General features: G+C 31.1%; 1 protein-coding gene across 3 annotated transcripts; it reads left to right on the top strand.

Moving 5' to 3' along the window:
- Positions 1–16,180: 16,180 nt before the first annotated feature.
- On the top strand, positions 16,181–25,330 carry LOC112788886 (flowering time control protein FPA). 3 transcript variants are annotated; one of them, XM_025830550.3, is made up of 6 exons: positions 16,181–16,644; positions 18,763–19,008; positions 19,268–19,348; positions 19,512–20,458; positions 21,119–22,478; positions 24,900–25,330. In XM_025830550.3, the coding sequence occupies exons 1-5, from the start codon at positions 16,351–16,353 to the stop codon at positions 22,461–22,463; spliced, it is 2,913 nt and encodes a 970-aa protein (XP_025686335.1). In that variant the 5' UTR covers positions 16,181–16,350; the 3' UTR covers positions 22,464–22,478; positions 24,900–25,330. The 3 variants fall into 3 exon arrangements, with proteins under 3 accessions (XP_025686335.1, XP_025686336.1, XP_072088337.1); XM_025830551.3 differs by having other exon boundaries at positions 16,197–16,644; positions 24,968–25,330; XM_072232236.1 differs by lacking the exon at positions 24,900–25,330 and having other exon boundaries at positions 16,198–16,644; positions 21,119–23,626.
- Positions 25,331–26,532: the final 1,202 nt, after the last annotated feature.

Raw genomic sequence — 26,532 nt, 5'->3', positions numbered from 1 at the left:
TTTTAATATAACAAATAGCATGGCAATTATGAACAAGCCAGTGTTAAATTGTTAATATATATTTGATTTTTGGTACAACAAATTTAATATTTTTTGTTGGCTCTCAAGTATTATTTAATGTTATTTAAGTACTATGATCCTACTTCTCCAACGGAAAGAGAAAAAAAATTGATTATTACTATGTGTGTAAGTCTACAAGCTAGCAATAATAATTGGCTCCTGTAAAACTTTGAGTTATTTAATACTTTGTCAAGCTACTTCTCATTGCACTAGAAAAAAACTATTGTCCTTATATTTGTGATTAAAATAAAATATCTGTACATTAATATCTGTACCTTATAATTTCCTATGTTATAAACACCAAGTGTCAGCATAAGGAAAGTTCATTGAAATATGACAAAACATGTTAGAAGACTCGAGTAAACATAACCATTCAAAGCTTCGTCATAGGATAATCAATTTTATCCTTACAATTGAAAATTGAACGTGTGACATGGAATACTTCTTTTACAAAATATGCTAATTTTACAAAATAAAACCGAGGATATTAAAGATGGGGCGAGAAATTAAGATGAAGACTTTTGTTGGCTTATAGTTGTTTAAAAATTAAAATGACGCTCGTATAATTTCACCTATATATTATAGTATAAATGAATATTTTTTTTATTTTTTTAATCAAATGAAGATGTATTAAAAAAGATATACAAAAGATGTGTACGCACAAATAGTGTATATAATATTATTTATTAATAAAGTGTTGGCACATCCATATTAGTTAGCAAAAGTTGAATTTGGTTTTTCAAATTTTACTAGCATTTTAATTTGGTCTCTCAATTTCGTATATGAAGTTAGCACCTGTTCACCTAAGTATATTTCAGTTACTCTAAGGCTAATATTGTTTGAGAAGAAATGAGAAGGAAAAAAAAGGAAAAAAAAATTAGAAAGAAAATAATTTTTTTTATTATTTAGTTGTGGAAAAAAAATTATAAATTAAAGAAAAAATTGATAATATAAAAAAGGTAAACGAGATTCAGTGATCTACCAATTTTTTCTCTTTAATATTGGATGAAAAAAAAAACTTATTACGTTTCTCTACTTTTAATATTATTCTTTTTTATTTGGTTTCTTTCTAATTTAAACGAGATTCAGTGATCTACTAATTTTTTTTTTTGGTTTTTTTTGTGACTGAGATAAATTAAACAGAAAAAAATAAAACAAAAAAACTGCTTAAATAGCGGGACAGTCTCATTTAAAATTACTCTTAAATTCTTTCCAAGGTGAAGGAAGCTCTACATGAGAAAGTTGTAATTTCATCGCCATCTTTGCTATAGTATATGTCACCATATTTGCATTTCTCATAATTAAACAAAAGTCAACACGCCAATTCCAATGCATATTATATCTCTTATTTTGAGCATCAATGGATCAATAAACCCAAAACCATCTTGAGTAACAAGATTAAATGTTTCCACACAATCCGTCTCACAAATAACATCTCGTTGATCCACATCCCAAGCTAAGAGATATCCTCTCTAAATAGCAAATAATTCCCTTTGAAGAATACTATTACTCTCAATCATTCCCAAACATCCCTTTACAAACTCCCATTACAATCTCTAATAACACAAACAAAACCAACACTATCACCCGAACCAAAATAACTAGCATCACAATTAATCTTAAAAGTACCAATGGATGAGGGATTCCAAAAACCATTTAGAGTAGAGGGAATAGACATACGTTGTAATTCAAAAATATTTTTAAACTCTTTTTCTGAAGTTAATGTCAGATAAATTATTTTTTCGTTAATATTATTTGATTATATGTAAAAAAATTTATTTAATAGAATTATTTTTATTTAAAGATTTTATTAAAATTAAATAAAAATAATTTTAAAAATTCTGTTTCTTTGATTTTATTAAAAAATATAACTATTTGAAACTATTTTAGTTAATATTATATACAAATTCTATATTCTATTAGAGAATAGAATCTTGACTAATTCAGAGTATTTTAAGGTTTGTATTTTTTTATACAAAAAAACTTTTTAAATTTTTCATAAAAATTGATTGCAATGATGAATAAGTTTTTAATGGTATCCAAAAACCTTTTATTTTCCAAAAAATTCTTTTATTTTCCAAAAAGTTTTTTAGAATATTTTTATTTCGAAGTGTGTTTCTTTGGAACTACATGCATCCAATACAGTGATACTGATTCCGTTGATGATTAAGCTTTGAATGCTTATCCAAAAATCTTTCTTTTTTCCAAGAATTTTTAAATTTTTTTTGTATCTCGAAGTGCGTTTTTTTAGAATTGTCATGCATTTAATATAGTTTTTTTTTTCTTGACAAAGAAAAATTTTATCATTGGACTAATTCGTATTTTTAAATTGTATTTGATATGTAATATATCAATTTTTTGTGTTTTAATTTTATATAGAGTACTCTATGCTTTTAATGTTAATAGAATTTTTTAAATATTATTTTTCATATTTTCTTATATTTTAATTTTATATAAGTTTTTATATCCTTTCAATATTAATAAATTCTTTTTAATAGGTATAAATTGAGTTAAATTCTAATTTGTTCTCACATTTTATATTTATTTTTTGTTATATCACTATATAAATCAATATTCACTTTATATAATTTTTTAATCCCTCCTCACATAATCTCATATCTCTTTTTTTTTTCTACCACTTTTGCTAAATATATGTAGTAAGTGACTATGTAATTGTATTTATTAGGAAGAAAATGATAGTGACTCAACCAACCATGAAAAAGAAGACTTGACTTAAATTATTTTTTAATCATTTTGATTTTAATTGAATTACTTTTAACTATTTTATTTCTACTTCTCATGTGCCTTATTATTATAGCTTAGATTTTTTTTTTCATTTTCTTTCTCACTCTCATGACATTTATTTTTCTTTAGATTACTCTATAATTTCATATTTTCTTCTTCTCTACTTTTATATAGGATACTATATGTCTTCAATGTTAATATTATTTCTCTTTATTAGCTATAAACATAATTCATCATCTTTTATACTCACTCTTTCTTATGGTTATTATATAGTGTTGCAATTTAGGATTCTTCTTCAGTTTTCTTTTCACTCTTACGTCATTTATTTTTTTTAGATTAGAGATAAGTACTTTTTTCGTCCCCTAGGATTGAGGTCAGAATCAAAATCGTCCTTAATCTTTTTTTGTTATTAAAATCATCCTCAATATTACAAAATGTTATAAAATCGTCCTTTTTACTTCAATTTTATTTTTTTTTACCAAATTTAATAAAAATAATTAAAAAATTAAAACAAATTATAAAAAATTATAAAATAAAATAAAAAAAGAAAGAAAACAAAGGGGAAGGGAGAATCACGCACCGGGTGGGGGCAGGAAAAAAGAAGGGGAAAGGGGAAGGGGGAGGTTATGCCGTCGTTTGGGCTGCCTCAGAGATGCAGGCGCTGTCGCCCCTGCGTCCAACCCGCAGCCACCAGCCGTCGCAAGCTTGCATGAAGGCACCGCTGCTGCCGTCCAGCTCTCGACCCTCCGCTGTTCGCTGTTCGAGTTCTCCTTGCCTCTTCCCGAAGCTGCCACTTTTCCCTGCAAGTCCTTGCCGTTTTGTCCTCCGTCTCGATTCCAAGGGAAGACCGCCACCAGGAGTGGTGGTGGATTAGTCACGCACTTCTCCCTTTCGCACCGCGAAATCACCGACGGTGGCTCTGCTCTTCACATCGTCATCAGTGGCGGTTGTCCGTGCTCCTCCCAATGAAGAAACCGAGCCCTGTCCCGTCGCCGCCGCTAGAGTGAGGTCCCGTCGTCATCGAGCCCTGTTGTTGCTTCTGTTTTTCTACTTTTGCTTTCTGCCTTTTGCTTCTACTTCTACTTCTACTTCTATTTTTTCTTTTGTTTTTGCTTCACCATTGTTGATTCACCCTTTACAATTATTGTTGTTAATTTATTATTGGTGATACTACTTCTGATTATAGTAAATTAGTAATTGCTTCTGATTTTAGTAATTACATGATGATGATTTGGCTATGGTGGCAGTGGTGATGGTGGTGAGAAAAGGGAGAGTGAGGATGTGCGAAGGGAAAAAGGTGATGGCTATGTTGCTGTTAATTTAATTCTTGCTTCGACCTTTTGTTATGCTCCGTCTGCCTGGTAGAATGAAGAAGAGTGAGAAGTTGGAAGGAGATTGGGGAAGAGTGAGAAGAGGAAGGGGAGGAGGGAAGAGTGAGAAGCCGAAAGGGGACTGGGGAAGAGTGAGAAGAGGAAGGGGAGGAGGGGTGGGTGTCCTCCGGCAGTGGTAATTGCCGCGGCGAAGGTGAGAAGAAGAGGGTGATGGTGAAGAGTAGAAGGAAGGGGATTGGGGGAGGGGTAGGGGGAGAGACCGAAGAGATGTTGGGGAGTGGTGTGGGGTGGGGTTCTGCTTTTTTTTTAATATTATTTTTATTAATAATGAAGGGTAATTTGGTCAAAAAAATAAAATTGAAGTAGAAAATGACGATTTTATAACGTTTTGTAACGTTAAAGATGATTTTAATAACAAAAAAATGTCAGGGACGATTTTGATTTTGACCTCAAACCTTAGGGACGAAAAAAGTACTTATCCCTTTAGATTACTATGTTTTTTATAGTCTCTTACTATTTTATTTTTATATAAGATGATATAGTTTTAATGTTGATGTTATTTCTCTTTAATAGGTATAAATTGAGTAATAAAACATAATTCATTCTCTTCTTTCATACTTACAACTTCTTATATTTTTTTTTATATAAATCAACATTTACTTGACACCTCTTCTTTATCTTCTCGTTCACATAATATCATGCCACTTATTTTTTTTCTTTCGTTTTTACTAATATTTTGCACAAATATATAAAGAATTGAGTTGATAGCCACAATTTCTTTTTTTAGTTTGATAAACATATGTATAAAGTAATAAATTCTTAAAATACTATATATATATATATATATATATATATATATATATATATATATATATATATATATCCGATTTAAATTGGTCTCAATTGATCCTTTATTACTTCTCCTATAATATGTATTAGTAAGAGATAGAAATGACAGGATTTAAAATTCAAAAATTTATTATTTTTGGATCACCAATTTAGTATTTTATTTAAAATTTTTTTTATAAAATAAATAGATCCCAAAATAGATATTTATATGAGTTATAAGTAAAAAAATTTATTTAATAGAATTATTTTTATTTAAAGATTCTATTAAAATTAAATAAAAACAATTCTAAAATGCTGTTGTTTGATTTTATTAAAAAATATAATTATTTAAAACTATTTTAATTAATATTATATAAAAAATTTATATTCTATTAGAGAATAGAATCCAACTAATTCAGAGTATTTCAACGTTTGTATTTTTTATACAAAAAAATTTTTAAATTTCTCGTAGAAATTGATTATATTGATGAATAAGTTTTCAATGCTGTCCAAAAACATTTTCTATTCCAAAGAGTTTTTTGATTTTTTTTAATCTCGATGTGCGTTTATTTGGAACTGTCATACATCTAATATAGTGATAGTGATTCCGCTGATGAATAAGCTTTCAATGCTGTCCAACCTTTCCTTTTACAAAGATTTCTTTTTATTTTTTTTATCTCGAGGTGCGTTTCTTTGGAACCGTCATGCATCTAATATAGTGATAGTGATTGCGCCGTTCAAAAACCTTTCCTTTTACAAAGAGTCTTTTGGATATTTTTTTTATCTCGAGGTGATTTTTTTAGAACTATCATATATCTAATATAGTGATAGTAATTGCGTTATCCAAAAACATTTCCTTTTACAAAGAATTTTTATTTTTTATATCTCGAGCTACCACGCATCTAATATAGTTTTTTTTTATCTCAAGGTGCGGTCCATGCATCTAATATAATTTTTTTTGGATCTCGAGATGCGATTTTTTAGAACCGTCATGCAACAAATAGTTTTTTTTATTAGGTTTAAGAAAGAGAAAGAATTTTCTTTTGAGTAATGGAAATGGTGTACAGTGAAAATTGAACACGCATCTTCTCCTTGGCAAAGAAAAATTTTATCATTGGACTATATTTGCATATTTAAAATGTATTTGATACGTAATATATCAATTTTATTTGTGTTTTAATTTTATATAGATTATTCTATGCTTCTAATGTTAATAGGATTTTTTAAATATTATTTTTCATATTTTTGTATTCTTTAATTTTATATACGTTTCTACATTCTTTCGATGTTAATAAATTTTTTTAATAGGTATACATTGAGTTAAATTCTAATTTATTCTCACATTTTATATTTATTTTTTGTTATATCACTGTATAAATCAATATTCGCTTTATATAATTTTTTTTATCCCTCCTCACATAATCTTATATCTCTTTTTTTTTTCCTACCACTTTTGCTAAATATATGTAGTAAGTGACTATATAATTGTATTTATTAGGAAGGAAGTGAAAAAAAATTGATAGTGACTCAACCAACCATGAAAAAGAAGACTTGTCTTAAATTACTTTTTAATCCTTTTGATTTTAATTGAATTACTTTTAACTATTTTATTTCTACTTCTCATGTGTCTTATTATTATAGTTTATATTTTTTTTATTTCTTTCTCACTCTTATGATATTTATTTTTCTTTAGATTACTCAATAATTTCATATTCTCTTCTCCTCTACTTTTATATATATAGAATACTATATGTCTTCAATATTAATATTATTCCTCTTTATTAGCTTTTAACATAATTTATCCTCTTTTATACTCACTCTTTCTTATGTTATTATATAGTGTTACAATTTAGGATTCTTTTTCATTTTTCTGTTCACTCTTATGTATTTTATTTTTTTTAGGTTATTCTGTTTTTTTATAGTCTCTTACTATTTATTTTTATATAAGATACGAGATGATTTTAATATTGTTGAGTTAAGAAATTAACTAAATTAATTAGTGATGACAAATATTATTTTTGGGCAAAATAAATAATTAGTGTTAAGTGCTAATAAGTATATGTTGCTAATTATTTATTTCATATTGCAGGCCAACAAAATCTCAAGCAGCCCAAATGGTATGAAAATGATATAGCAAGGCTGATGGATAAGTAATCAAGCACAGCCCAAGAGAATCAAAGTCAAAGGATCCAATGGGCCAAACGGGTGGCTTAATGAAAACCGGATCCAAGCCCGTATCCATCCCACAAAGCTTCTCATACAAGATAGAAGCTTTCATTCCCTCTCACTTGCTCTCACCACAGCAACGTACACTTCTATAATCAAGTCAAATCATAGCATCAGAAAAGTAAGAAAGAGAAAGAGAGAAAAAGCTTCATCCATAAACATAGTGACCAAAGAAGCAAGAGAGAGAGAGAGTGAAGCTTGAAGCACAGAAGCTAAAACAGTAACTCCAAGCTAAATCAAGCTTAAGAAAGGTAATCCATCTCATCTTGCATGCATCAGATCTTCATCCCTTCTTCCCAACGCTCTGCACTATCCAAAAATGGCATTCAAGGAAAAGTTGATCTCTGTTCTTCACTGCTACAAATCCACGGTCACAAGAGATTCTTGGGGACCAAGTTGCATCTCTATGGTTCAGATTTGGTTGACCATAGGAAAACTATTTCGGTTACTCCTTCATGGCTTTCGGTCAAATTGGAAACGTCAGAAGGAAAGGTTCTACTTTGATGATTGAGAAGAAAAAGTGAGCTTGTGGGTTGGTGAAGCTCAAGGCTCAAGATGTTGACCTTGGAAGAAGAACCAAGGAACATGCAAGGAGATAAAAAAAGAAGCTTGTTGTTCATTCTGAAGCAAGGAGAGATAACTAGTGAACTTGAGGTGTTTGTTCTGAGAGAGCTCTTTGAAGAAGTTCAACTAACTGGACAGTGTAACCTAATCAAAGGTGCATTCCGCCAGTATGAAGAACTGAATCAGAGGCTTGCTAATCTGGTTTTTCGCATAGCACAGAGGCTGTTGATGAAGTCAATCTCCTTCATGTTTTACTGCTTGTAATGTATTTTTCTAAGCTTATCTTTCTGTAATTTCTTGAGAGAAAAGGCATTGTGAGAAAGCTTGAGAAAAAGCCAAGAATTGAAAAAGGCTGAGAGATACACTTTAGAGAAAAGCCTAAAGTTATTTTCAGATTTCTTTAGGTTAGCTAAGTGTCTTTGTATCTTGTACCTGTTTGGTATCCCTTTCTTAGTTGGGTTAGCACTAAGAGTGAATAGTTAGGAGTTAGCATAGCCAATGTCAAGTTAGGATAGAACTTGAGTGTGAAATTGGTGTATGTAATTCTGTTAACTATAGTGAAATTCTTCCATAATTGTGGAGGAGACTGGATGTAGGTTGCATAGCACAAAGCAACCGAACCAGGATACATGCTGGTGTTAGCTTTTTCTTCTCTGTCATGTTCTGTTTTCTGATATTCATGAGACAAAAATAATTTGTCTCATAAATTTCCGCTGCTGAGTTCAAACAGAATCAGATTTGTAACTTTGCTTTAAAAAGGGTGAAAACAGCAAATCAAAGGAAGGCATATATTCAACCTCCCCTTCTCTAAGCCTACCACAACCTTCAAATATTAATGTTATTTCTCTTTAACAAGTATAAATTGAGTAATAAAATATAATTTATCTTATTATTTCATATTTATTCCTTCTTATATTTTTTTTATATAAATCAACATTTACTTGACACCTCTTCTTTATCTTTTCTTTCACATAATATCATGCCACTTATTTTTTTCCTCCATTTTTACTAATATTTTGCACAAATATTTAAAAAATTCAGTTGATAGCCACAATTCTTTTATATATATATATATAATTTCTCCTATGATACCTTTTAGTCAAAGATAGGAATGACAGGATTTGAAATTAAAAAATTTATTATTTTTGGATCACAAATTTAGTATTCTATTTAAAATATTTTTTTTATAAAATAAATAGATTCCAAAAGAGATATTTATATGAGTTATAAGTAAAAAATTTTATTTAATAGAATTATTTTTATTTAAAGATTCTATTAAAATCAAATAAAAATAATTCTAAAATTCTCTTTCTTTGATTTTATTAAAAAATATAACTATTTGAAACTATTTTAGTTAATATTATATACAAATTCTATAGTCTATTAGATAATAGAATCCAACTAATTAAGAGTATTCCAACGTTTGTATTTTTTTATATAAAAAAACTTTTTAAATTTTTCTTAGAAATTGATTGCGTTGATGAATAAGCTTTTAATGCTGTACAAAAACCTTTCTTATTCCAAAGAGTTTTTTGGATTTTTTTAATCTCGAAGTGCGTTTCTTTGGAACTGTGATGCATCTAATATAGTGATAGTGATTGCGGTAATGAATAAGCTTTCAATGCTGTCCAAAAACTTTTTTTTTACAAAGAGTTTTTTGGATTTTTTTATATCGAGGTACATTTCTTTGGAAATGTCATGCATCTAATATAGTGACAGTGACTGCGCCGTAGAAAAATCTTTTCTTGGTGCGTTTTTTTAGAATTGTCACGCACCTAATATAGTGATAGTGATTGCGTTGTCCAAAAACCTTTCTTTTTACAAAGAGTTTTTTGGAACTATTATGCATCTAATATAGTGACAGTGATAGTGATTGCGCTGTCCAAGGATTTTTTTTTTATCTCAAGCTGCCACGCATCTAATATAGTTTATTTTTTTGGATCTCGAGGTGCGGTCCATGCATTTAATATAGTTTTTTTTGGATCTCGAGGTGCAATTTTCTAGAACCGTCATACAACAAATAATTTTTTTTTATCAAGTTTAAGAAAGAGTCAGAATTTTCTTTTGAGTTCATGCATCTAATATAGCTTTTTTCTAGATATCGAGATGCGGTTTTCTAGAACCACTATGCAACAAATAATTTTTTATTAGGTTTAAGAATGAGTCAGAATTTTCTTTTGAGTAATGGAAAGGGCAAACAGTGAAAATCGAACATGCGTCTTCTACTTGACAAAGATAAATTTTACTATTGAACTATATTTACATATTTGAATTGTATTTGATACATAATATATCAATTTTATTTGTGTTTTAATTTTATATAGATTACTCTATGCTTTTAATATTAATAGGATTTTTTAAATATTACTTTTCATATTTTTTTATTCTTTAATTTTATATAAGTTATTATATTCTTTCAATCTTAATAAATTCTTTTTAATAGGTATAAATTGAGTTAAATTTTAATTTATTTTCATATTCTATATTTACTTATTGTTATATCACTGTATAAATCAACATTCACTTTATATAATTTTTTCATCCCTTCTCACATAATCTCATATCTCTTTTTTTTTCCTATCACTTTTGCTAAATATATGTAGTAAGTGACAATGTAATTGTATTTATTAGGAAGAAAGTGAAGAAAAAAATGATAGTGACTCAACCAACCATGAAAAAGAAGAGTTGACTTAAATTATTTTTTAATCCTTTTCATTTTAATTGAATTACTTTTAACTATTTTATTTATACTTCTCACGTGCCTTATTATTATAGCTTAGGATTTTTTTTTTTAATTTTCTTTCTCACTCTCATGACATTTATTTTTCTTTAGATTACTCTATAATTTCATATTCTTTTCTTCTCTACTTTTATATAGGATACTATATGTCTTCAATGTTAATATTATTTCTCTTTATTAGCTATAAATATAATTCATCCTCTTTTATACTCACTCTTTCTTATAGTTATTATATAGTGTTACAATTTAAAATTCTTCTTTATTTTTCTTTTCAATCTTATGTCATTTATTTTTTTTAGGTTATTCTGTTTTTTATAGTCTCTTACTATTTATTTTTATATAAGATAGATATGATTTTAATGTTAATATTATTTCTCTTTAATAGGTATAAATTAAATAATAAAACATAATTCATCCTCTTCTTTCATACTTACTCCTTCTTATATTTTTTATATAAATCAACATTTATTTAACACCTATTCTTTATCTTCTCTTTCACATAATATCATGCCACTTATTTTTATTCCTCCGTTCTTACTAATATATATATATATATATATATATATATATATATATATATATATATATATATATATATTTGAATTGGTATATATATATTTGAATTGGTTTCAATTGATTTCTTATTATTTAATTTCTTCTATGATACCTTTTAGTCAGAGATAGGAATGACAGGATTTGAAATTCAAAAATTTATTATTTTTGGATCACCAATTTAGTATTTTATTCAAAATATTTTTTTTATTAAATAAATAAATTCTAAAAGAGATATTTATATGAGTTATAAGTAAAAAATTTTATTTAATAGAATTATTTTTATTTAAAGATTCTATTAAAATTAAATAAAAATAATTCTAAAATTCTCTTTCTTTGATTTTATTAAAAAATATAACTATTTAAAACTATTTTAGTTAATATTATATACAAATTCTATAGTCTATTAGAGAATAGAATCCAACTAATTCAGAGTATTCCAACGTTTGTATTTTTTATATAAAAAAACTTTTTAAATTTTTCGTAAAAATTGATTGCGTTGATGAATAAGCTTTTAATGTTGTACAAAAACCTATCCTATTCCAAAGAGTTTTTTGGACTTTTTTAATCTCGAAGTACGTTTCTTTGGAATCGTGATGCATCTAATATAGTGATAGTGATTGCGGTAATGAATAAGCTTTCAATGCTGTCCATAAACTTTTCCTTTTACAAAGAGTTTTTTGGATTTTTTTACCTCGAGGTGCGTTTCTTTGGAACTGTCATGTATCTAGTATAGTGATAGTGATTGCGCCGTAGAAAAACCTTTCCTTGATGCGTTTTTTTAGAACTGTCACGCATCTAATATAGTGATAGTGATTGCATTGTCCAAAAATCTTTCCTTTTACAAAGAGTTTTTTGGAACTGTTATGCATCTAATATTGATATTTGTTACCTATGCTTCTTATAGCATACATCTTCTGTGTGGCCTTGCTTGTTGCAATGAGAGCAAGCTAATGTAGCTCCACGACCTCTGCAATGGGAGGATCTGTTTGCCATGTTTGCCATTTTGAGAAATCAATGAATCACATAGTAATAGGGATTCAGATCTTCTTCCTTCCAACTCGTTGATCGGAACAGCTATGTTCACCAAGAAAGAATCTTGCGAAATAGCCTCTCATCAAACTTTATTGGATGAGTTTGAAGGAAGAGGTAAGAATGGAGGAAAGAAAATGTCGAAAGAAAAATTAGGGATAGAGAGAGAATGGCAAAATTGGATTGATCTCAATTCACAACTTTTTTTTTTGATTCACAGCTTGGTTGCTCTCCACGCTCACCGCACCATGAAGAAAATCTCATGCCCTAAACTGTTCAAGCTGTGATGTTGATGGTTTGATGAATCAGAAAGGATTAAGAGAGGGAGAGAGATAGGTTCTTCTCATTGTTGGAGAGAATGAAAAATCCCCCTTAGAAAATATTTGTTAAGTTATTACACCTTATATACTATGTACTTTTTTTATGTACTCTCACTAAAAAATAATTACAATGGTAAACCTATTATTGATAAAGCTCTGCCACCGGGTCCTTTTCTTGCCAATGTTTCCAAGCTAGGATTGTTAGATTTACACAATTCTAGCTTGCGGGAGGGTGTTACCTAGATTATTTCTTTATCAATAATAGGTTTACCATTATAATTATTTTTTAGTGAGAGTACATAAAAAAAGTACATAGTATATAAGGTGTAATAACTCAACAAATATTTTCTAAGGGGGATTTTTCATTCTCTCCAACAATGAGAAGAACCTATCTCTCTCCCTCTCTTAATCCCTTCTGATTTATCAAACCATCAACATCACAGCTTGAACAGCTTAGGACATGAAATTTTCTTCAATATTGATAGTGATTGCGCTGTCCAATGATTTTTTTTATCTCGAGTTGCCAATCATCTAATATAATTGAATTACTTTTAACTATTTTATTTATACTTCTCACGTGCCTTATTATTATAGCTTAGGATTTTTTTTTCATTTTCTTTCTCTCTCTCATGACATTTATTTTTCTTTAGATTACTCTATAATTTCATATTCTTTTCTTCTCTACTTTTATATAGGATACTATATGTCTTCAATATTAATATTATTTCTCTTTATTAGCTATAAACATAATTCATCATCTTTTATCCTCACTCTTTCTTATGGTTATTATATAGTGTTACAATTTAGGATTCTTCTTTATTTTTCTTTTTCACTCTTATGTCATTTATTTTTTTTAGGTTACTCTGTTTTTTATAGTCTCTTACTATTTATTTTTATATAAGATAGATATGATTTTAATGTTAATATTATTTCTCTTTAATAGGTATAAATTGAATAATAAAATATAATTCATCCTCTTCTTTCATACTTACTCCTTCTTATATTTTTTATATAAATCAACATTTACTTAACACATCTTCCTTATCTTCTCTTTCACATAATATCATGCCACTTATTTTTACCATTTGAATTGGTTTCAATTGATCCCTTATTATTTCTCCTACGATACCTTTTAGTCAGAGATAGGGATGACATAATTTGAAATTCAAAAATTTATTATTTTTGGATCACCAATTTAGTATTCTATTCAAAAGATTTTTTTTATAAATAAGTAAATTCTAAAAGAGATATTTATATGAGTTATAAGTAAAAAATTTTATTTAATAGAATTATTTTTATTTAAAGATTCTTTTAAAATTAAATAAAAATAATTCGATAATTCTCTATCTTTGACTTTATTAAAAAATATAACTATTTAAAACTATTTTAGTTAATATTATATACAAGTTTTATATTCTATTAGAGAATAGAATCCAACTAATTCAGAGTACTCCAACGTTTGTATTTTTTATATAAAAAAACTTTTAAAATTTCTTGTAGAAATTGATGGCGTTGATGAATAAGCTTTTAATGCTGTACAAAAACCTTTCCTATTCCAAAGATCATTTTAGATTTTTTTTAATCTCGAAGTATGTTTCTTTAGAACTGTGATGCATCTAATATAGTGATAGTGATTGCAGTAATCAATAAGCTTTCAATGCTGTCCAAAAACCTTTCATTTTACAAAGAATTTTTTGGATTTTTTTTATCTCGAGGTGCGTTTCTTTGGAACTGTCATACATCTAATATAGTGATTGCGCTGTAGAAAAATCTTTTCTTGGTGCGTTTCTTTAGAACTGTCACGCATCTAATATAGTGATAGTGATTGCGTTGTTCAAAAATCTTTCATTATACAAAGAGTTTTTTGGGACTGTTATGCATCTAATATAGTGATAGTGATAGTGATTGCGCTGTCCAAAGATTTTTTTATTTCAAGCTGCCAACGCATCTAATATAGTTTTTTTTTTGGATCTCGAGGTGTGGTCCATGCATCTAATATAGTTTTTTTTGGATCTCGAGGTGCAATTTTCTAGAACCGTCATACAACAAATAATTTTTTATTAGATTTAAGAAAGAGTCAAAATTTTCTTTTGAGTCCATGCATCTAATATAACTTTTTTCTAGATATCGAGGTGCGATTTTCTAGAACCGCTATACAGCAAATAGTTTTTTTTATTAGGTTTAAGAAAGAGTTGAAATTTTCTTTTGAGTAATAATAAGGACAAATAATAGAAATCAAACCCGCATCTTCTCCTTGGCAAAGATAAAATTTACTATTGGACTATACTTAATTATATTTGATACGTAATATATCAATTTTATTTGTGTTTTAATTTTATATAGATTACTCTATACTTTCAATGTCAATAAGATTTTTAAATATTATTTTTTATATTTTTTTATTCTTTAAATTTATATAGATTACTATATTCTTTCAATGCTAATAAATTCTTTTTAATAGATATAAATTGAGTTAAATTCTAATTTATTCTTATATTTTATATTTACTCTTTGTTATATCTCTATATATAAATCAATATTTATTTTACACAATTTTTTTATTCCTCCTCACATAATCTCATATCTCTTTTATTCTTTTTATTGTAAATGATTTATAGATAACTAATCATATATTATTATATTAATAAAAATAATTAATTTTCACAATCATTACTTAAAAAGACATATAAATGCATGAATTTAATTAATTAGATAATTATACAAAAATTTTTATATTAAAATTAAAGGCATATATATGTAAAAAAATAATAAAATAAATTATAAATATTATTAAGCTTTTGTAAAGATCAAAATTGACAAATGTAATATTTACTTAAATTAATAATAATAATAATAATAATAATAATAATAATAATAATAATAATTAATTTCCGTTTTATATGAATAAATATTTTATTTGATAATCCACTAATTTAAAAACTTAGCTATACAAGGATACACATAAAATATATAATAATTAAATAAAATATCTGACAAAAATCGAATAAAATAAGAGAAAAAAAGACAAGAATCTCAATTTTTTTTTGCTAGGTATTTGTTTTTGAAGATTATAACTTTACCAAATTAATATCCACACAAAGAGAAGATTTACATAGTCCACTAATTAAATTTTTTTAAATCGATTATAAAAGAAGAGAACGAAAATAAATGAGAAATGAGTTCTTGAATTTTTTTTTCAAGATATCTATGTTGTAGCAAATTTAATTATCTATAAATTTTTGTTAGATTCATAAATTTTTTAATTAAGGTATATAGGTTGTCTTAAATTTTCAATAATTAAAAACTTATAAATGATTTGTTTTTATGCCAAATCTTTGTTTTTGATATTTACATTACTTACAAGACAATTTATCCAAATCAACATTTTTATTCACACAGAGAAAGATCAATATTTATTTTTGTTATAGAGACTTCTTAGATAGATTAATCTAGCTAGTACATTTTTTTCCTCATGATATTTTTTAATTTAGACTAAAAATTAATTCGATACAGATTAAACTTTTATTTAAAAATTTATTATTGATTAATTAATTATTATATACATAAAATAAAATTCAAACTACTCGTGCTTATTTGCGGTAGGCTAATGAACTATTACATCAATCTAATTTAGACTTTGGATAGTTTATTTTTCAAAAAAAAAAAAACGGAATACTTGCTCTATCCGAACTCTCTGGAAACTTTCGAACAGGCCCACGGGCCCATTTGTTTAACGGTGTGACGCGCCGTAAATTATTATTTTATTTTATCTACTTTTTTACCCTTTTAAAAAAAACACAAAAACCGAACCACCTCGATTCATGCTCTCTCTCTCTCGCTCTCTCTTTTCATAACAGAAAATTCCGTTCTCTCTCTTCATTTAGGGTTTCCTACTTTCCTTCCTCCTTCAACTTTCACTCTCGATCCGGTTATTCCGAGTCTGTGCCTTGCAATGCCGCGTCCGGCGAAATCAGTGAGGCCGTCGCACGAAGGAAGCGCCGCCGCCAGGGATTCCGACGAACCTTCCAACAACCTCTGGGTTGGGAATCTAGCGCCGGACGTAACCGACGCTGATCTGATGGACCTGTTCGCGCAGTACGGCGCCCTCGACAGTGTCACCTCTTACTCGGCCCGTAGCTACGCCTTCGTGTACTTCAAGCGCGTGGAGGACGCTAAGGCCGCGAAGAACGCTCTCCAAGGGTTCTCCCTCCGCGGCAATTCCTTGAAAATCGAGTTTGCTAGACCGGTTTGTTCTCGTCTTCTTTGTGCTCTGTTAGGGTTCATGTATTCTTATTCTTATTGTTTTTGTTATTGCAATATGAACCGTGTTATTATTGTTAAATTCCTATTTTCGGCTCTTCAAATTGCTCGATTATCTTTTATTTTTGTTTTTTGCGTGCATTTAATAATGTCTCAAATCGAATCCCTATTTTTTAACAATTATCCTATTTTGCGTGCATGATTGGGAATCAAATCTGCGTTGAGGCAAATCGCCATTGCAATCGATTCAATTGCGTTAGGCTACGAAATGAGTTTTTAATTAGTATAAACTATTTTGTTTATTTCTCAAAATTTTTTATTGTTATTAGTTATTATCATTGTTATTATTAATCAATTGCGGAATTTCAGCTGATTTATATTCCACCCACTGGTGAAGCTTGTTCTGTTGTTTGATTTAATTTATGATTTTTAGTTTTAAAGAAGATCCCGTGTAGCTTGTTTTGTTTGTTTTGAAGATCTAACACATTTAAAGCAAAGTTTAATTAATTCGTTAAACTACTTATGCAACTGGTAATCGTTAGGGTTAACAATGACACTGGGAAAAGAATATGACAGTAAGCTAAAACATTATTATATAAATAAATATATATAAGCTGAAATCACCCACTACAAGCGAAAACCAATAGTACCGAGGGTCAAGGCTTCGTGTTTATGTTCATTACTTTCTGAAATATATAATATATATTCTTTTTATTGGGACATGGGAATTATGTATACATCAGGTAGCTGCAGCCGTGAGGGAAGTGCAATGATATAAATTACGAAATTGCATCAATGAAGTAAAACGAGAAAGAAACAACAAACTCGAAATGATAGAATGGACACAAATATTCAAACACAGTGAATAAGTTATGGTTACAGTAACATAAACACTGAGTATTGGGGGGTTTCCCCGGTACCAGAATTAAAATCGGTGTTTTGTAGTAATTAGTGGCTAAAAAATATGCATGTTAACTCAAATTTTGAAATTTAATCATATTTAAAAACGTGTGGTTGGTGAATACATATAAAGGGAAAAACGATCGATAAAAACCGGCCACAAGGCGCATCTGACTTCCCAGACCCGGCGGTTTTAGCAATACTTGATTTTTAAGGTAAGCTAGAGCCAAATTGAAGTGTATGTGATGTTGCGGATAAGAGGCCCCAATAGAATCTGACAGACAGAATATATATGGAAATTTACGTTACTCATAAAACCTGAACTAAAACATTGATAGACAAAATCCTACCTAAAAAATTTCGAGCTCTTCAAGTAGATATGATACTGGGCATGTCATCTTTGTTTCAATTATATAATGGAAGTAAACTGTAATCTAGAAAATATCAATAACAATGGCGCCATGAAGCTTTACAGTAATTATTCTATAGTATCGTGAACAATAATTATTTAATAGACCAAATAACAAGCGCACTTGAATTCTGATTAGCAGTAATATTCTTCTCTTGCTCTTTTAAATTGATTACGATCTTTGAAAATAACATGGAGTAATAGAAACTTGCTAGTAGAGCTTCTAATGGAGAGTTGATCAAGGGATGATGCTGCACTATTTATTTAGTCCTTAAACAAATGACAGCTCCAGTGATAGGTTGTATATTCTAATTAATGTGGGAAAGAATATGCTGGGGATGTTGATGAGCGGAGTGGAGTAAACACACTAAATAATTTGAAAATGGTTGAATTTTACCCTAAACGATGCTGATATGAGAAGCAATGCTAAAAAAATTCTAATTGTCCGGAGGTCTCTCCCACTATAACTGTTATAGTTTGTCATCTAGTTCATACAACAATTTTATCATAAAAGTAAAAATGTTTGGGTTAAGTGTGAGCTTTCAATTGAATCCTTTCTTTAGAAATATATATTGCATAAAATAATTTCAGTAAACAAGGATATTTCCAGGTTTTTGAGAAAGTGATGCGACTTTCTTTCTGTACATGATGTTGCCTTTTAGTTATTTATTTTTGGCCCAAGGTAGCTGTGGCCGTCTTTGCATGGTTTACGTGCTAAAATTACATCCATATTGACCCCATGATCTGCATTTATCATTTTCTCTAATATGTGTTTAATGGAAAACCTATTTTCAGGCAAAGCCATGTAAACAGCTTTGGGTGGGTGGTATTAGCCCAGCTGTGACAAAGGAAGAATTAGAAGCCGAATTTCGTAAATTTGGTAAAATTGAGGATTTTAAGTTTTTCAGGGACCGAAATACTGCATGTATTGAATTTTTCAATCTGGATGATGCCACTCAGGCAATGAAAGTCATGAATGGGAAACGTTTAGGTGGTGAACACATTCGTGTAGACTTCCTTCGATCACATTCTACAAGAAAAGTAAGTGTAACATATAGATTGCTGGCCTTGTTTCTAGCTTTTTTCTTTTCTTTTTTTGCCAAACCTAGGCTCTGCTCTTACATTGATAAATATTAGAAGCTTGCTTTTCTATAGTTTACGCACTACCTTTAAACGTGTGCTTGGAGTTCTTTTATTTTGCCTGGTCTGATTGCACTGTTTCTTTATACAGTTATCAAGATTTTTGCGTATTTCTTTGTTATTCTTGTGTGACCAATGTGTCCTTTTCTGATTGCTGTAGGATCAGTCGTCTGATTATGGACAGTTTCAAGGAAAAGGCTATGGGCCTACTGATCCCTACACTGGACAAAAAAGACCTCTGGTAAGTTATCTTCATTAAAGTGCATGCCTGTCATAGTGCATCACGTACTTTTTAGGTTGACATTACAGTGTAAAGTAATGCTTGCACCTGCAAGTACAATCACTGTTGTTTTCTCTATATAAATAGCAGTGTACTTATAAATTGTTCTTCTCGTCTCAAACAGCATTCACAACCCCCAATGGGAAGGAAAAGTGATAGTCAACCCAGTAATATTTTGTGGATTGGCTATCCTCCTGCCATTCAGATTGACGAGCAAATGCTCCACAATGCCATGATTTTATTTGGAGAAATCGAGAGAATCAAGAGTTTTCCTTCAAGGAACTATTCATTAGTTGAATTTAGAAGTGTTGATGAAGCTCGGCGTGCAAAAGAGGGTCTTCAAGGACGCCTTTTTAATGACCCTCGGATAACAATTATGTATTCAAGCAATGAGTCTGGAAAAGATTACCCTGGCTTATATGGTGGTAGCGGTCCAAGAACTGATGCGTTCATGAATGACCATCCATTTCGACCATTGCAAATGGATTCATTTGGTCATAATCGTCCAGTGGTTCCAAATAATTTTCCTGGACAGTTGCCACCTGGAGGTATTCTTGGACCAAATGCACAAATGCGGCCGTTTGGTCCTCAAGGGAGTCTTGAACCTCTTATTTCTGGTCCCGAGTTTAATGAAATGGGCATGCACCACAAATTTCAGGATGGTAGTTCCAAGGGTAACATGGGTCCAAACAGGAAAAGGCCTTCTCCTCCTGCCCCAGGGATGCTTTCTCCTTCTCCTGCATCAGGTGTCAGGCTCCCTTCAAGATCAGCTTCCGGTGGATGGGATGTACTTGACATAAACCATATTCCAAGGGAGTCTAAACGTATGAGATTAGATGGTACTATGCCTGTTGATGATGTTCCGTATCCTTTAAGGAATGTAGATGATCGTGTGTTAGGTATGGACCAAACATATGGTCTTGATCCGGTGAGCACAAGGTTGGGAGCTGGAGTACTTGGTGCTGCACAACCTGATGCTGATCATATATGGCGTGGAATCATTGCAAAGGGAGGGACTCCGGTTTGTCAAGCTAGATGTGTCCCTATTGGGAAGGGGATAGCTGCTGAGCTGTGAGTATAATTTTATTTGTTTTTGAAGTTTCTATTGAATTTTGAAATGTGAAGGTGGAAGAGTGAAGATAGGAATGTTCCTTATGCGAAATCAATTGATAATTCTTGTATTTTTTTGACCCCCTTGCGCGTTTTAAGTTTCATTTTCACGCAGTCCATTATATCTTTGCCATGAACATATCTTTGCATTGTGTATCAGCTTATCTCCTTGTTGAAAATGAGCATTGGCTTGATAGTGTTTTTAACAGAATTCTAAGATATCCTATCATGAAAATACTTAAGATTACCTCCAGTTTCAGTTTTAGCATTGGGAGTAGGAGTTGAGTGTTTCTTGAAAACCTGTTGTCATTATTGTCAAGATATGTAGATTCAATATGTAATTGCGGAGACCTGGAAAGTTTGATAAGTATATTTTTTACTAGTTCAATTCTGAAATGACTGACCATTACTTTTAGTAAATCTTGTTTCTTTTGTGCAACTGGAAATTTCTTAGTACCACTAATACTATACATCTTTCCCTACAACATTTCATCAAAAAAGATATTAGGGTCAATTTGAGTATTTTGGAAATGAGCCCATTGTATTTTGTTGTCTTGTCCCTAGCTGGTAAAATACATGTTTAGTGCAGTAATTGAAGTTTGTTTTGTTGTTCTGCTGCAGCCCCGAGGTGGTTGATTGCTCAGCTAGGACGGGATTGGATATACTCACAAAACACTATGCTGATGCTATTGGTTTTGACATTGTTTTCTTTTTGCCAGATAGCGAAGAGGATTTTGCTTCCTACACTGAATTCCTTCGCTATCTTAGTGCAAAAAACCGTGCGGGTGTTGCAAAATTTGCTGATAATACCACATTATTCTTGGTACCCCCTTCTGATTTCCTGACAAAAGTTTTGAAGGTCACTGGACCTGAACGTCTATATGGTGTGGTTCTTAAGTTTCCTCCAGTTCCAGGTAATACTCCAATGCAGCAGTCTTCACATTTGCCTATACCATCAAGTCAGTATATGCAGCAGATTCCTCCTTCACAAGCTGAGTATGGATTGATTTCTTCAAAGGAAGAACCAGTTTTGCCAACAGATTATAACAGACTGTTGCATGATGAGTCTAAACTTCCTCCTAAACCAGTCTATCCGGCCACTAGTGGTCCCCCCTCACTTCAGGCTGGGCCTCCGGATTATCCTACTGGTTCCATGTCCCAAGCTGGAGTTGGATTAACTCCGGAGCTTATTGCAGCTTTAACTAATTTAATCCCTGGAACAACTCAATCATCGACAATTGATGGTGCCAAGTCAGCAGTAGGCTCCTCGACTGTGAGGCCTCCATATCCCCCTGTTGCACCTAATGATGGTAACCAATCTCATTTATGGAAACAGGACCATCAAATTGTTGATCAGTCTGTTCATCCTCCTCAAAATTTGGGGAGTATGTATAACATTCACAATGCTCACTATCAGCCTTATCCACCACAATCTGCTCCTGGCTTCCCTAATCAAGTGGTCCCTGGCAGTTCGCATATTCAAGACACTGCTGCTGGTCTGCAGCAGCAGGGTGCTGTTTCGTCTAGACAGATGACTAATTACATGATACCTTCTCATAGTGGACAGGTAGCTGCACCCACCCATGTCAGTCAGCAGTATCAGGTTGAAGCCTCCCCTGGCAACCAGGGAGGATATGGAGTGCTTCAAGGGACAGATGCCTCTGGTTTATATAATTCTCAGGCTTTCCAACAACCAAATAATTCAGTTGCTGCATCCACTCAAGTTCAGAGTGTTAATCCATCACAGCAACATGGTGTCCTGCCATATACACTGGACCAAGTAAATGCTGACCCTAACAGTCAGCAACATCCTCTCTATGGAGTTGGTCAGGGCTCAACAGAAGTTGAGGCTGATAAGAACCAAAGGTACCAATCAACGCTACAGTTTGCTGCCAATCTTCTCTTCCAAATACAGCAGCAGCAGCAACAGCAACCCCCTGGAGGACATGGATCAGGAATTCAATAATGAGAATCGTCTTCTGTAAGTAATCATCTCCTCATTAGCTACCTCTTTTAGACAAATAAATTCCTATATATCATATTTATGTTCTTTTCCTGAGTACCTTTTTTTTTGGTTGATATACGCTTTCTGGTTCCTATATTAATGTTTATGGGTTTAAGTTTCTGTCCTAAAATCCTAGACACCATAGGCACACAGAAAACAAAAATAAGGAGACCATATGTGAACTAAGATAGTTAGGCTTTTGATCATTTATGTGTTTTTTGGAGTCTCGTCCAAATTTTGAGGGTCTTGGGATAGATTACCTGTTTAGGCTGGGAAAGTGGGCATTTGAAGTCAAAATACAATGCAAATGGTAGTTTGTATAGGCAATCTATGGTTAGGCTAGGTAGTTCGCATGATAGTGGTAGTGCTATATAATAATTATTTTTTTTATTTACTCGATACATAACTAGTTTTGGAGTACCCTAGGCTATCGTTATTGGCCCAAATATTTCTAGCAGGGGATGGAATAGGAAGTGGATAATGATGTTCTAATGTGAAATCTGCTTTGCTATTTCTTCAATGCCAAGTACAGTGTGTTTTAGGTTGAGAGCTATAGCTGGTTTTCCAAATTGCAGTTAAGTCATAATGAATAGCTGGGATGATTCTCTGCTTAGTTTCTAGTTTGTAATTTGAAACCCATTCGATTGGTAAAACCATCATTATGGCCACATGATCAATGTGGATAAATAAGTTGCTTTTGATCCACTTATAGTTCTCCTTATTTTTATATGTTTGCAGTATATGTGAATCTCCATATTGTCACACACATACTATTTTATTATATCTGCCTAATATGTATGCCATACATGTTTGTTTTTTTAAAAAGAAGTTATTGTTTGTTGAATGTTCAATAGAAACAAGTAGTATGACATAGAAACTTGCATAGATTCTTGAGCTTTGCTATGCTTGCAGTTGCATGGTAATACTTGCTTTTCTTAAAGTGTTTGTATCCCATTATATTTTAGCTGTAGGCTGGGATATGTTTTCCCTTGTTTACCATCCTATGGAATTTAGCTAGGAAAGGTAGTTTTAAGGTACTTCTTATCGGGTGGTGTAATTTGCAATATGTAAGGTATCTTGAAATGCTTCTAAAGATTATATGAAGAACTTATTAAATTTGTAAATTTAGAGTGTACTAACGTTCACTATTTCCCTAGCTAATCATAACCATGAATCGGCTAACCAAATCGATAACTTTGGTATCAGATGGGAATAACTTTCACTACGTTTCCTTCGTTGCCATTCAATCTTGATGATGCATAGAAATCACAAACTGCAAAGTTTAATGTAGTAATTGAACTAATAGGAGGATTAATGTCCTCTGCAACTCTGAATCTAATCCTAATCAGTCCATTGACTTGGTTTGGAGATCAACTTTCAACTGAGTAATGGCTTATGAAATTTCGGGCAGGAAGTCTAACTACACCGTACATATTATAGATAAATACAGCCATCCATTGTTGCGATTGTTGTCGTCGGAATTCACTGAATTCAACCTCTTTCCTCCCAAGTCCTAATATTACGACGAACCACATTAAACTAGCAAGTCAATTATTGGGGTTACTTGATTGGTTTTCCTTACTAAAATAAAATGCTAGTGACCTGTAACAATTATTGGGGTTGCAAACACTTATTTGTTTGTCATAATGAATGTTCTACCAAATCCCGATAACTTAGTTTGAGGACATTGGTTTTCTGTTTTGTGTTGGTGTTCTGGTTTGGGAAGTGAGTCGGTTATCATTGGAGATGAATATTATTCGATAAGAATATGATGTGGCTAAGAAAGTTTAAATGAAATTCACTTTAAATCACTAATGCATAGTTGAGATGAAAATGCTTCTTGATGATTAAGCTTTTGCTGTTGAAAATATCGGAGCCACTTTAATTCGCGACCTAAAACATCATATTATGTGTCCATGGATTGGGTGTATTGGTGCAAAATCACTTTAATCTGGTTTTAGGATGTTGAGATTATTGTATTTGTTGTCGCCTTGCCTTTCCTCGAACAGCTTGAAGTGATTATTAGTTTTGAAGAACATTACCATCAAATCTAACGTTTGCATTCGGCAATACTAAAATCGCATTTTGTTCCCCCATACAGTACATTATTAGTGTTTAATACATGGTTGATGCTAGTAAGTATCCAGCGATCTTATGTTTTACCGAAGTGCTCAATGCGTAGAACACTTAAAAAGAATTATAATGATTTACTGTCTAAACTAATCTTCTGGTTCATATTAATTATGTTATTTAGTCATAAAACAAAGAAAGTAAGTTAGAATCTGTAGTAATCTGCGTCTATTAACATGACTGTTTTTACCATTACCCTTTTTAGTATTGAACGTCAAGGCAATTCATGCGCAACGAGATTAAAAAGTTGCTAACTATTTTTGACAGGTTTTGCAAAATCGCCATGATTACATTCCTAATCGTGTCGTTTATATTCCGTTCTCCATGACGCATAGGTAATGGAATCGCTCAAAGCAAAGGCTACGACTACTCCACCGATACAATGCAACGCCGTTCGTAGCCATTACAAAGTTGATGCTATCGTCTATTTAATCAACCACAAAAGGAACGTCTCTTTTTCTTTCCTCTTTTTAGTTTAGTTTTCGTTTTCTTTTTCTTCACCCGTTCGCTCGCCTTGCATCTTTGTTCTCTCAGAACTTCATAGATGTAAGGCTGTTTTTTGTAGTTTTTGTTTCTTTCTGGTGAATGTATATAATAAATTTTCCATCTTAAATGTAGCCCCAATCAGTTTTTTACCCCGCTACTCAGTTTCTGTGATTTTCCTAAATTGTAATCACGAACGTATTCGTTATTTGGTATTTTGGGCGTGTATTGCGGAACCGCGTGGAAAGGATTGTTTTTGTATGTTTGCAATTTTGCATGTAGAGTGACCAAATGGGTATTGGTTCCAAGTTCAAACAGATACGTTGATGATGATAGCTTTAGCTGGGATATCTATCATGTTAACTAATTTCGTCATAACTAAATATTAACAAAAGGTGTCGAAGTTAAAAAAAAAAAAGGAAACATGTAATTGTAGCCAAATGATCAAAGCGATATCTCAACTATTCTTTTTTGCACTTCAAGTTCCCCATTCCCAGAGAATAGAAAAAAGAAATGAGTAAACTAGAGAGATAATGGAAAATTTAAACAATGTGAATAATGGGCTGTAGATTTAGTTTAATACATGTAAAAAAAAAATACTCCACAAATTATCTAAATAAAAAAATTCACTTAGTTATTCTAAAAAAATAACCATCCCAGCTGTTACCCCACCTTCATCAATAATCATTCTATTTTACCGTCGCTGCTTGGCTTGCCACACGCCACCATCGGCATCACTCACCTCTAGTAAAAATAACCATTCACTTAACGATAAAAAAAATAATACGCATATCTAATGAATTAAATATCCAATATTTTAATTATACATAATTAAACATAATCCAATCAAAATAATCATTCATATAAAAATTAAAATAATCATCTGCATACCTACTAAAATGATCATCCTATACTGATACTTTTTATAAGAGTGATGATCATAATTCATAAGAACATAGAATGATGATGCCAAATAATTATGAAACGTGTTCATCACCTTCTAATAATAATAAAGAAATAATGGAAAAACGTTTGAGGTACGAAGAGAATACAAGGTTTCAGAAATTCAAAGGCATTGTTTCTCAACAAAACGGCCATTGGGGAGCACAAATATATGCAAACCACCAGAAAATATGGCTGGAAACATTCAAGACGGAAAGAGAAGTCCCATGGCTTACGACAGCGCCACCATCAAGCTAAGAAGCGGCGATGATCATAATGGGTCTGCACGGCTGGCAGCGGGGCAACGGGAAGGAGGATGCACGGGGTTGTTGTAGGGCGATCTGACGTTGCTATGGAACGCAAGCGGGACGAGAAAGTGCTTCGGCAGTAGGAGGCTGGGCGGTGTCGAAACAGACGGCGAAAAAGTGCTGGCCAAATACTTCGCCATGCAACAGTGCGAGATGAGAACCGAAGA

Source organism: Arachis hypogaea, chromosome 3 (assembly GCF_003086295.3).
Source record: "Arachis hypogaea cultivar Tifrunner chromosome 3, arahy.Tifrunner.gnm2.J5K5, whole genome shotgun sequence".
In the NCBI taxonomy this organism is placed as follows: Eukaryota; Viridiplantae; Streptophyta; class Magnoliopsida; order Fabales; family Fabaceae; genus Arachis; species Arachis hypogaea.
The sequence above is the reverse complement of the archived record's forward strand: the minus strand, read 5'-3'. Positions and strand labels throughout refer to the sequence as shown.